Below are 13,890 nucleotides of genomic sequence, written 5' to 3' on the forward strand. Positions count from 1 at the left end.
GTTTGACAGAACAAAATTGTCAAAAAGGTCTATGAAGCAGAGTTTTCCCATCCTAAAGATGGAAGCCATTTGGCTTCTAGAGCATTACCCACCTGTGACTACCTACAGTAACTGCTGAAGCCATAGTGAGCAATTTTGTTCTACGCTGGCACCAAAATTTGTTTTATTTTTCGCATGGCAGTTTACCAGGATTATTTGGACTTCTTATATTATTTGAACGGAGTTTTAGAAAAATCTTAAAAATCATTCTGACCTCCTAAAAATGTAAACAAGGGAAAGGACATAAATGCAGTACATGTACCAACCCTCAAAACAAAAATGTAAACAAATTCATAATGTAAATTGTGCTGTAGCTGAATTTTTTTTAATTACAGTAATTTAATATGTATAGCAAAGGGCCATGCTGACCAGGGAAGTTGGCAGCTTCAAAGACTTTTGCAGCCATGTTTATTTGTATGTACACTGACACTAAAGTCACACAACATTCCTGTTAGGCATTTTGCATTTCTTTTCCAATTTTGTAACTAAGAATCTTGTTCCAGTCAATCTTCGTGCGTGTCACTGGCAGCTGCCGGCGTAAGGCTTTGAAAGTAGTGTCAGACATAGTCTGGTAGTTCTCACTGATTGCAGTCTAAGACAAGAAGAAATACAAACGGTTAAAATCACGACAATCAATGCATTTACAAAGTGGCTGTATGAATTTATTCATGATAATGTTCAAGACCAGACATCGTTTAAAACTCAATTTTGCAGGGTTATTCTGACATCAACCTTTTGCCAAAATGCCTTTAGAAAAATCTAATTTTTGTATTTGCCTTACTTAGGGATACAGAATTCTGTTATTTTGAGAGAATTGTGTTATATTTTCGCTATAAAAGAGGTTCAGTTTTACAAAACAAAAAGCTTTATACTCCCCTTGGTGGATGCAGCATTGATCCGATGCTGCATCTGTTCCCCACCCCCTTGCACTGAGAGCTGAGCAATCAGAGACCCCTGATTGCTCAGTTCTTCCCCTCTGCTTTGAGCAGAGCTGTGACAATCTGTCACCAGTTCTCTGCTCCTCCGGCAATCACTAGAGCTCTGGGCTGTGGAGGGGGCTGGTTTAGTCTCCAAGCAACACAATTGAGAGGCTAAGCCAGTTGCTGGTCCAAGCTGGACTGTCTGAGTGAAAACTGGTCACAGCAGTGCAGAAGTAACTGCACTCCTGTGATACATAGGAGAAGTATAGCCAAAAAAAGCTTTGGCCACGATTCTCCTTTAAAGAGGAATTAGAAACTGACAAGCAAAAAAGCCATTGGCCAGCCAGGTATACCCCTCCAACTCCAATCCTGTCTTTGGTTTTGTAGTAAAGCAGGAGTAAATCACAAATACAGACGGTTGGGATCTGTGTTCTTTAATGAACTCTAAGAAATGGATGTAATGGCAAGAAAATAAGGTTTACTTTCTTGTTCACTTACAATGGCACTGCAACGGTTAGCTTTTTTAAGCCTGGGTTCACACTATTACAAACACAGACATTGCGTGTGATTCGCACTGTGCCGATCACATGTGATGTCTGTGCAATGCGAGTTCAGCCATACAGTTGTATGGCTGAACTCACATTGGCTTCGCATAAAAAAGGTGCAGGGACTTTTTCCCTGCACTGGAATTGGATTGCATGGGTGTTCTCACCCATGCAATCAGATTCCTATCTTAATCCACATTAACACTGTATTGACACCCGCGGAGGTTCACAGAGGGCAGTGTGAACTGCCTGCGGGAGAGATGCGATGCTGGAATCGCGCTGGTTCCTGCATCGCTATAGTGTAAACCCAGGCTAAAAAGGTAGGGGAAGCCACGTGGGAAGTATGAACACCTTTTATGCCTACCAAAATGACTTTCCTTAAATGTTCCCTCTTGAACCACCGAAGCACATCTATAAACGCCATGGTAGACAAGTGGTTAAATCAACCTCTCAGCTGCTGCAGGAACTATGTGGCTCCTCAAGAACAAAATTTTCCTTTAAAGCGATACTAATGGCAGAAGATATTTTTACCTTAATGCATTCTTTGCTTTAGGGTTAAAAAAAAAAAAAAAAAAATACCCCTTCTGGGTGCAGCCCCCCCCTACAACCCCCTTATACTAACCTGAGCCCTATCTCTATTAAGCGACGTGCATGAGAGCAGTGGCTCTCCCGGGTCTCTCCTCATTGCCAGGAGCCACAGCCAAGGGGGAGAGAGCAGGGCCGAGCCACAATATTCACTGTGTGTGAATAGACAATGTCCATTCACAGGAGCAAGTCTACTCGAGTGCCCCCATAGCAAGAGGCTTGCTATTGGGGGAACTCAGCAGGGGGGAGGAGCCAGGATCACCAGTGGGGGACTCAAAGAAGAGGATCGGTGCTGCTCTGTGCAAAACCATGTTTGTTAAAACACGAAAGTATTAAAAAGAAAAAAAAATACAACCTTCAGAATAACTTCAACCACCTCCCACTGCACATATACGGCCAGGTTAGCGCTTCCTCCTGAGTGGATGTTCAGGAACGTCCCTCAGAAGGAGGGGGGGGGATCGCGTGTGTGCCCATGCAGCGGTGCGATCCCAATGTGCTTGCATCACCCGGACACGACGCATCTCCAATCGGCAGGAGGGCAGTGATTGGCCCTCCTGATCACATGACGGCCGTGTCCAATCACAGCCGTCATGTGACGTAAATAGAGAGCCAGTTGCTAGGCGATCGGCTTTCCTCTCTTCACACGGAAGTTTTCAGCGAGAAGAGGAGAGCGGATCGCTGAAGCCAGCCGGTGATCAGTGAGTATGAGCTGTTTTTTTACAGCTTTTTACACATTGATCACCAGCCCAGTGTCCCCACACAGTAAAAACACCTGTCCCCCACATATGTAAAAGTAAAATCATATGTCCCAATGATCATCTGCACACATATGTTTGTGATCATCTGCGCACACCTGTACATGATCATCTGCGTACATATGTCCGTGATCACACAAACCAATTATACACTTAACAGGATTTTTTTTACCAAAGACATGTAGCAGAATACATTTTGGCTTAAATTTATGACAACATTAGATTTTATTGGATTTCTTTAAAACAGAAAGTAGAAAATGTTTTTTTTTTTTTTTTTAATTTCTCACTCTTTTTCGCTTATATCGCGAAAAAAAAAAAAAGAAAAAAAAACCTGATTTGTGAATACCACCAAAAGAAAACTCTATTTGTGTGAACAAAATGATACAAATTTCATTTGGGTACAGTGTTGTATGACCACGCAAATCTTATTGAAAGAGCGCTGAAAGCTGAAGATTGGCCTGGGAAGGAAAAGGGCGAAAGTGTCCAGTACTGAAGTATTAAGGATTTGTGAGACACTTCGTAAGACAGATCCTCAATGGCAGAAGGCTTAAAGGCCTCTATCCCAGCATATATTTCCAAGACAGATTTTTTTTCTTTGGAGGGGGGGGGGGGGGGGGGGGGGCAGAAGTACATTTATGGCACCTGTGTTCTAAGTCAGCAAGCAATTTGATCAATTAACACAAGCATGGTTGCTGAAAATTCCTCTGTGGATAAGGCAGATGAGGGGGTCACACCTGACAGGGCTATTGAAGGCACCAAATGTGTTGACTCAGGAGAAAATGGTCCAGACTTTCCAGGTCCTAGGAGAAGGGATACTGCAAGCTGCTCCAGAACGGTTAGTGGACTGTAAGTCAGAGAGGCCCTATTTGTCTGGACTGCTCCCCTTACACCTAGGATCCAACGTTTTTCACTGCTGAACAGAGGCAACGCAATACAATAAGGGTCATTGCTGTGAGCATATGAACATTATACATCAGGGACAATGTAAGTGTGGTGGATGAATGGATATATCCAGAGGGCTACCCCTGCAGGGGGGTCTCCCTCTTTTTTTATAACCACACATACACACAGGTACATACGCAAAATCCATGGTGTCAATTGGCATAAGTGGACATGCTTAGGGGCTAGTGCAGAGTATGAATTTCCAGCTCCTCATTCAAGCCTCCGGGGGATATCCAAGGCGTATATCCAATAGGTCTACCTCTGGTAGAGCATACAGAATCACTCCGCCAGAGGGAGGTCCTGAGGAGCGGCCTCAATGACCCAAACTTTTAAATCTTTGGTGGATTTATGGTGGTGTTCCAAGAAATGTCTGGGTACACTATGATGGTCCTTGCCTTTTGAAATGAAGCAGCGGTATTCACCGAAGCGCTTGCACAGTGTTCGAATGGTTCTACCCACATAAAGGAGACCACAGGATAAGCAATAGATAACATAATAGGAGGAACAGGTGTAAAATTCCCTAATGGGGTAGGCCGGGGGCCCCTGATGCAAGGAGGGACTCCACCGCCGGGTGCCCCTGATGGCATGCGACTTGGCCGATGACATGCTCATGGCTCCCACTGATTCTGCATTATGGTGCATTAAAGGATTTCATTTTATATTACAATGTAATAATAGAAATAATGCGCTTCAATCATCCTGACGCCATAACCACCATGGAGGCGGGATGATTGAAGCGCTAACACCAGGTGTTTGGAGTATCTTTATTTGCCGATAGTTAAACTTTCTGGAATACACATTTCTATTGTTGTGTAGGATCTGGGCCTGCTGTCCCTCCATCGTTCATCTAAGACGCTAACCACACCCCCTTAGAGCCACGCTCACTATTAAGCTGGAACCACACCCATATTCGCCAAGTGGGAGGGGTCAAAAAGGGCGGGATCTGGAGCCCCCCCCCCCATCCTAAAACTACACCAGCTGCCACTGGCTTCAGCCAAAAGCTAACCATGAGTGAAAGAAAAGTTTGTGTGTTATTCATATTCTCTGAAAAATGGCCAAAAAAATCATAAATTCTGCCAGGGTGTGTAAACTTATGAGCACAACTATATATAGTTTTCCTTACTTGTGATTTTGCTGAAACTTACTGTCCCCTGCTGCACAGCATTTCATCTGTCCAGTTACCTTAACCACTTCAGCCCCAGAAGATTTGGCTGCTCTATTAACTGACAATTGTGGTCATACGACGCTGCACCCAAACAAAATTGACGTCCTTTTTTCCCCACAAAGCTTTCTTTTGGTGGTATTTGATCATCTCTGCGGTTTTTATTATTTGCGTTTTAAAAAAAAATAAATAAATAAAAAAGCAAATTTAGGCCAATAGGTATTCTACATATTTTTGGTAATATAAATCAAATAAGCATAAGTATATTGATTGGTTTGCGCAAAAGTTATAGCATCTGAGAATAGGGGAAATATTTATGGCATTATTATTTTTACTAGTAATGGCGGTGACCTGCAATTTTTAATCGGGATTGCGACATTTTGGCGGACAGATTGGACACTTGACACATTTTTGGGACCATTGACAATTATACAGAGATCAGTGCTTTAAAAATGCACCGATTACTGTGTAAATGTTACTGGCAGGGAAGGGGTTAACACTAGGGAGCGATCAAGGGGTTAACTGTGTTCCCTAGTGTGTGTTCCAACTGTAGGGGGATGGGAGTGACTGGAGGAAATGACAGATCGTTGTTCCTAGGTAGTAGGAACTCACAATCTCTCTCTCCTCTCCTCACAGAACAGGGATTTGTGTGCTTACACACACGTCTGTTCTGGCATCGGTGCTCCTACAGTGCAGCGGGCAGGCACGCGCCTGCTATCCCACTTAAAAGGGACCGACGCACAGCTATGACGGTTCGCGGAATTGTGCTGACCTTCCGCAGTATACGGCGGCTGGTCGGTTAAAGTGTTGAACCTAAAAATGTTTACCTTAATGCATTGCTTGCATTAGGGTAAAAAATGTTCATTGTCCCTGTGCCCCCCCCCCCCCCTTCCCTGTGTGAAGGGGAAGAGAGGGGAGAAGAGATCAGCACTGTGCAGGGCTGCATCTTTTCTCCCCTTACTTCCTCTTTACACTGCATTCAAGCAGCAGCAGGATCCAGGAAGTGTGTGGGGTGGGGTGGGGGTTGGCTAAGTCCCACTGTGCAAGTCTATGGAGCGCGGCTCCGTAGACACAGCTCGGGAGCTACCATTGCCAACGACTGGCTATGGTAGTCCCGCAGAAGAAGAGGAGTAGAAGCCAAGATCACCAAAGAGGGGGATCTGGGCTGCTCTGAGCAATACCACTGCACAGAGCAGGTAAGTATAACATAACATGTTTGTCATATTTACCCATCTATGGTGTTGCTGACACTTGTAGTCCCATGCTGCTCACCTTGTATCCCATAGGAGTGTCTACACTCTGTCTAAATATTGGAATTTAATTTATCTATGTTTTACTTGTTGCAGTTTACCTTTACTGCAGCAAGTTTATTTTATTTTACTGTATTTTATTCCATTGCATACTGACATCTAGTGATCTGGCAGTCATTATCAGTCCTGCCTACCCCCTGCCCATTTGTCCCACCCCTGCCTCTCATAAACCCTTTCCCTTGTATTATTCCATTGGTTTGAAGGAGCGACTGGGCACGCTCTGAAACATGTCCCGTCCACTCTGGTGTCACTTCCGTTGCCTGGATTCCATGCTGGTCCTGACAGCTCAGCTCTCCATCTTGGATCAGAGAGACAGGGTTTACCACCACTGGTTGGCTGGAACGTCCACCTGCAGCTATCTTTACTCCCAGGAGGCATCCCGCTGGACGTTATGGATTCATTGATATGCCTGTTTTTCACTTCCATCTTGTAAGTGTTTTTTACACTTCCTTCTCATTAAAGTGTTTTATTACTGCACTTAGAAGCGCCTTCTCAGCTTTGTTTTTCCTATAGCATGTGCTTCCCTCTTCTGAAGTGCTGCATTAAATCACATTTCAAGAGCCAGTCATGTACGGTGTGTATAATGGAATTTTTATCTAATTTTTCTTTTTTATACTAGTAATGGTGGTGATTAGCGACTTGCAGTGGGGCTGTCATAGTGTGGCGGACAATCTGACACTAACCGACGCTGGGTGGGAACTGACTGGCATCACCAATACTGTGATCAGCAAGAATACTATACACTGTCACTGTACTTAAGACACTGGCTGGGAAGGGGTGAACATCTCAGGGTAATAGGTTAAGAGCGAGTCTAAAAAGTGTTAATTCTGGGACCTGCTGACAAAATCGTCAGGGGGTGCTGCGGTGGTGTGCCCTTAAAAAAAATGTACTGCATAAAGAACTTTTTTCCAGTGCAGAGTAGATCACCGCACTGAAAAAAATAAAAATAAAATGAACATTGCGATGCGCTAGTATTAGTCCATTAACACTGCGCTGGTCCGTCAATGTGAACAAGCCCTAAGGACAAAAAAAACTTATTTTGGATAGAGCAATGGAGGGTTATTACCCCTGTCAGGGTTTTTTTTTTGCCATCTGTGTGCCATACGGGAGATTTTCCTTCCGTTCCTGTCCCATAGCCAAAAAAGGAAGTGAGAATAAATCCCTCCAAAGTGAAGGAATCCTGGCACGTCATCAGAACTAGTGTCCCCATTGGAAGATTTCCCCTCTATTACTGTTCCAATGTCAATCCAAAACTAAAAAAAGTTTTGCATTTGGTTAAACTTTAAGCCTTAACAGACATACCTGGTATTCATTTTCTGCGTCCTCTACAATCTTAATGAACTCCTTTGCAGTCTGAATATCATTCTGAAAAATACAAATACATTTAAAAATTGAAATGTGTGCAAAAGAGAAACTGGAAGGTTGTTGTCGGACAATAAAGTTCCTCACACTTATTATACCATGACCCAGTTTTCTTTTATGACAATCTTCCATAAAATGCAAAGACACGTGTTGCCAACCAAACTCTAATTTACAAGCACAACAGCATGCAGCCACTATTTATTTTGAAGTAATGGATATAATTGTGCCTGGTGTCCTGCAGCTCTGCACTTTCAGGCTAATTAAGTATCATATCATGAAGGCCACATTCCCACGAGGCGGATCCGCTCAGCTCTGTCCGCCAGCTCAGCAGGAGATCTCTGTTGATCTCCGCTGAGCCGGCGGATGACAGGTCCGTCTCTGCTCACTGAGCGGGGGAGGGGCCTGTCAGAGCGCCGCCGATTCCTATGGAGGGATCAGACGAAAATGGACAGCATGTCAGTTTTCATCAGATCTCATCCGATCCGCCAGGACGGATGCGAACGTAGGGCCATACGTCTGATTTTAGCGGATCGGATCTCAGTGGACATGGTAACTGCTGACATCTGTTGCTCCATAGACCTGCATGGGCCTAAATGTGCAGTAATCAATACCAGCTGATTAGATTTTAAGTTTGACTTCAGTTACTGAAATCTTATTGGCCATGGATCACTACATGTTCTAATGCTTTCATAGGCGATTCGTAATGACATTCCCAGGCATCTGCTGATCTAACCATTTGTATCTTATCAAATGGGACTGCAGTCCTGTAATTTTTAAAGTTTCTAGACACAAAGGCACAACACATTTTAGGCTTTGTCGACATCTTGGTGTTCCGGATAGTGGGCGGAATCACCGCGATTCTGCCCGCGATCCTGAATCACTGCAAATCGCGGGACGCCTGTGCTATCCCCGTCACTTCCAACGCCACCCTGATCTCGGCTCGATTTTACCACGAATGTCGTCTGACAAATCGCGGTACAATCACGCAAACAGAGTCACGGGACACCTGTCGCCCAAAAGAAGTACAAGAACTTCTTTTGGGCGACAGGCGTCCAACGATTCTGCATGATTTTACCGCGACTGTCACCCAACGAATCGCGGTAAAATCATTCCGTGATTGGGGTGCCATTGGAAGTGACAGTGATCGCACGGGTGTCCCGTGATGTGTCGTGATTCGGGATCGTGGGAAGAATTACGGCGATTCCGCCCGCGATCCATAAATGCCAAGATGTGAGCCTTAAACAAAAAGCTGCATTGTAAGTGGTCTTTACACTGAGCACAATATCATTAATATGTGTCCATTTGAACAACAGAAAGCAATGGCTATAACCGACAACACTCCTCAGCTACTGAAATAACATGTACAATGATTGTATCTGTGCTACACACCAGTGTTTCTGGATGTACAGTTAACTAACGGGATAAAAAGGAATTATTTGCAGGTCTCTGGCCACTATCCTGGAATAATCCCCTTATTCGACCCATGCTTAGTAGTACTTTGTTCAAATAATTTACTTGTCTGAACATATTTAGAAGCTGGGGAAAAACACTGGATAGCATTTGTGAGTCAACCTGATACCTATTAGTATCCAAGATTGACAGATATTCCCACTTTATTACTGAAACACACAACATGGCATTTGATCTGGATGGATAAAGAACATACTTACAGACACTGTTAGCGATTCTTCAATATCTTTATGACTCACTAACTGTACATTTCCATCTTCATAATAATGGACCTATATAAAATTTACAAAGTTCTGTTATATGCTACAGTTAGTACTACCATGATGAAGGTTTTAATTAAAGAAATTACAGACTACATGTGTAACCCATCAGTAAACTAATGCTTATTTAGGAAACACTTAAGCTTCATTCACACTTGTAAGACTCCAAAGTTGTGCGACTTTGGATGGGTGTAACTTGGATGCGACTTTGACCAATGATAACGGAATACTGTTGCATGTATAACATTCAGGTGCGACTTTGAGGGTTTACATTGCAGTCCATGGCACTTAATTTGCATAATAGTTGGAACAAAGTATTGCAGGAACCTTTTTAAACCACTTGCCGACCGCAATACATACATATAAACGTTGTGGTTTGCAAGTGGTTGCTATGGTGCTATGGTTGGTAACCCCAGTATTTTTTTTTTCAGCCGACGGCTGGCTCTCTCATGAAAGCAGTCCGATTGGCTCAGTAGTCGCTTTCAGAAGCAGTGGGAGGGGATCATAACCCCCCCCCCCCCCCCTCCACTGTTTCTTGGGCTTACCGTTTGCACTGGCACACCCGAGAAACGATGGTGCTGCTGGCTGGTCACAGAGGCAAAGAGACTAGATAGTCTTTGATTGTCTCTATGGCCTTGGAGGACCAGAGCGACATAATGACATCACTTCCTTAACGCAACAGATCAAAAATGTTTTTGGAGTTTTTTTTTTTCTTTTTAAAAAGACCCCAGCTCTCTCCATAAAGAGGACCTGTCATTCTTCTATTACAAGGGAAGTTTACAAAAATTAAAAAAAATGAGAGAATATATATATATATATATATATATATATATATATACATACATATACATATATATATATATATATATACATATACATACAATATGTATATACACACACACACACATATATATACACATACATACACACACACACACACACACACACTTGTAGACAAACTGGCCTTCTACAAATTCAAGCTATAAACCGTGGTCAGTTAACAAGGGGGGCCAAACCAGGCAGGATCAGCCAGGTATTTCAGGTGTTATGGGGGCCAAATTACACAGCACAAGCACTGTGCTGTTATTCATGCTTTAAAGGAACAGGATACGTTTTGTTTTTGTTTTTTTAGGGCAACGTTTTAATATGCGCGGTGTTGAGGAAAGTTATTATGAATAAGATGTCAACACACAACAGATAAAAAAACAAATAATCCTATATTAGCAATGCAGTGCACTACAACATATGGTATGCATGTTGTGTGCTACATTGCACTCTACTGCACAGTGTTAGGGTTCCAATCACAAAGAAAGGCAGTGCATGAGTGTGTGTTGCAATCCGTTATGGCAACGCATGCATTTAATGGTGCTTTTTTTATAAATGCACAATTGTGAATAGTCCCTTAAAGAAATGTCATGCGCATATTAGGGTAAGAAACTATAGTGGTCTCTTTAACATCAACAAACTCAAAGCTTCAAAACATACAAATCCACAAAAACACTAACTTCATATTCTAGTATTCACATAAATACAAATAAGCAGTACAAATGGACTTTTATGATATCTAAATGATGAACAGAACGGACTGCAATAGACAGTATACAGGTTGTTTTACCACCACAGAAGGCAGGCCAGTCAAGTACCTGAATTTTTAGAATTCCCACCACCTTTGTGGTAGATTGTGTTATGGTAAATTTCCACTCTGACCTCCAGCGTCCATTCCTATATATTAAAAAATAAAATAAGCTTTAACAGTAGTAATCACTACAGCCTAGTAAAATAAAATTCAAGCATCAGTTCCCTAAAAATTGACTATTTTTATATCATCAAAAAAATGTATTATTTCAAATTCTAGCAAATGATCAAATGTAGTTGTGATGCAGATAAAAAGACAGTATGGGAACTTCAGTATGACTGCACTTCCATCATCACTGTAGGATGTAGAAAAATTGAATGGCATTTTTGTCCACCCTTCACCAGCAAGTTCTTGACTGCCCTAGTCACCACTAAAAGGAAGCTGTGTAGAGACTGGTTGCGCATTCACCCTAATGAAGAGCCCCCCTTTAAGAGGTAATCATGACTGGATTTCCATGTTTATATTCCATGTTTCAAATTCCATGTTTATATACCCTAAAAATAGTATATTTTATATAAAAAGTTCACAGCTCTAACCTGAAAACTGCCACATGTTAATTAACCAAACATGTCCCAACCAATAAAATGGAGGAAAAAATAAAATAGAAATAGTATAAAAAAAATAAAAAATATATAATTGACAAATTACAATGCAACACCACCACCCCCCAGTGCAAATAAAATGTGTAAAAATATTTTTAAATATTAAATCCAAATATTACATGTAACATTTCCTAATATCCAAAACACGCAAAATGTGCAAAATCAATAGCATAAAGTGACTTAAGTAACAAATTCACTCATATTTGCAATGTGTACAATTAATTTTTAAAAACCTTAGTGCAATTCACCAACAGAATTATTATGCAAACACTGCACCATTAGTGCTCTTTAATGTCCCAAAACAATACGCCGTGTGATGTATATGTCACTTCATGCACATCCTAACTTGTATTGACACTTCCACTACAACTATAGGAGACCTCACCAGAGAGTAAAGACCCCTTAAATTATTAGGCAAGTCCACTGTGCTTTAGTAATTACTCATTTTTTATATTGTTTCTATTTTTTTTTTTTCACCTATTAGTTGACACGTTTGTGGTTAATTAACATGCAGTCATTTTTGGGTAAGTGCAGTACACTTAAAATTTCAGATATCTGGGGGATATCCGAAACAGCTGCTGAGGGAGGGGTTGATTTTGGAGAACACCTAAAGAAGCACTGGTACATTTTATATACACACACCCCTTCTAGAAAGTATATATGCTAGCTGTTGGGGCATTCAAAACTTAAAATATAACTCCACTTTTGTTGAGAAAAAAAAAAACACAATCCTCTCTGGGTGATCAGTGTACATTGCAGGGGTTTTAGCAAGCTGATTCCTACCCATGTCTTTGAAGGAAAAGCCGCTTGTTCCACTATGTCCTTTGAGTAATGTCTCTGAATAGGAGTGACTGCTTCATTATAATGGCCTGGTGCACTCTGTTTCAATGAGAAAAGCTGCAGGATCTGCATACCTTTAGACGCGTTTAACCCCTAGTAGAGTATATCACCAAAACGTCCATTGAAGAAGGTGCCTAAAACTTGGCTTAGTGCAGATATCTGAAAAAATCAGCCAATCACACAAAGCAGGAAATTACAATTTTTGGGGCATTCTGTACCCCAATAGAGTAAAGAACACCTCCAGGTTGCCCTATTGCAATAAGTTTACAGAAAATTACAGTGGATTGTATATGATTTTTTTTATGAAAGTGGAATTACCCTTTAAGTGACTAAAGCATTTGCATTCAAATTACTAACTTTTTATATCAGGCTAAACCGTCATTCAAATAAAAGCAAGAAATAAAGCGGACTTCATCTTTCTAGGAAAAACACTTACCAGAAGTTTTTGGCCTGAAACTGATGACTCTCTATACATACAATTATTGTTTGCTGTCCATCAATTGTTTTGCCGTATACCTAAAAGGTAACAAAATGTAATGGTCAGTAAACAACGCTACGTGACTAAATATTTTTTTTCATCCAATTTTTGCACTATGAGAGAAAAATCCTGAAAATGCAAAGAGTTATACTTACAGTACTAACTCCATTAGGATAATGATCTTTCACATAGGATCTCACTGCAGTGTCCACAACATTCCTCCAGGATTCTATGGCATTTTCTCCCTCATGGGGCCTGGGATCACTGGCTTCCTTTCTTAAGTGATCAAATCTGAATGAAATCTTGTTCTTTGGATCCAAAAACCTCCCGTTACCAAGGTCTCCATGCTCAGTTATTAATACCTAGGGGAAAAGAAACCTGTTATTCTCACACCAATTATCCTGAGAAGACAACTACAAATCTCGATGTCCCAAGCGGTTTGTTCAGTTTTAGCTGGTAATCTATCGTGTTTCCCTCCGAAAGTTCTGTATAGACACTTTACAACTTGAGAACCCTGTATACAAAGTAAACATAAGAGGCAACAAGAGTAATGCCTACTAACTAGACAATTGCTGATGTAGTTGGGAGCGGAAATGGGGAGGTTCCCGCTGTGAAATTATCTTGAAGTAGATGCTTTTCACCCCTAAAAATCGAATTGAATCTTAAAAGTGGTTCTAAAGCCTCAAGGTTTTTTTTACCGAATGCATTCTATGCACCAAGGTAAAAAAACCTTTGGGGTGCAGCCCCCCCCCCCCTTATACATACCTGAGCCCCATCAGGAGCCATCCATGTGCACGAGAGCAGCGGCTTTCCCGGGTCTCTCTCCTCATTGGCTCACACAGCAAAGGGAGCCACTGGCTCCTGCTGCTGGCAATCACAGCCAATGAAGAGAGTGCAGGGACGGGGCGTGTTATGTGAATGGATACACAGAGCATGGCTCAGAAGCAAGCCTGCTTGAGTGCCCCTGTGGCAGGGGAAAGGAGC

At 42.0% G+C, this 13,890-nt stretch overlaps 1 protein-coding gene across 1 annotated transcript in view; it reads right to left on the reverse strand.

Moving 5' to 3' along the window:
- Positions 1-342: 342 nt before the first annotated feature.
- LOC141131967 (F-actin-capping protein subunit alpha-2) overlaps positions 343-13,890 on the reverse strand; it is a 75,518-nt gene continuing 61,970 nt past the window's right edge. Inside the window, exons 5-10 of the mRNA XM_073619839.1 lie at positions 13,062-13,268; positions 12,865-12,944; positions 10,994-11,072; positions 9,291-9,362; positions 7,561-7,623; positions 343-631 (exon numbers count right to left, since the gene is read on the reverse strand). Of these exons, the coding sequence (XP_073475940.1) occupies positions 491-631; positions 7,561-7,623; positions 9,291-9,362; positions 10,994-11,072; positions 12,865-12,944; positions 13,062-13,268 (642 nt within the window). The 3' untranslated portion in view covers positions 343-490. The remainder of the gene's footprint in view (positions 632-7,560; positions 7,624-9,290; positions 9,363-10,993; positions 11,073-12,864; positions 12,945-13,061; positions 13,269-13,890) is intronic.

This window comes from Aquarana catesbeiana, linkage group LG03 (assembly GCF_042186555.1).
Source record: "Aquarana catesbeiana isolate 2022-GZ linkage group LG03, ASM4218655v1, whole genome shotgun sequence".
NCBI classification, from domain to species: Eukaryota; Metazoa; Chordata; class Amphibia; order Anura; family Ranidae; genus Aquarana; species Aquarana catesbeiana.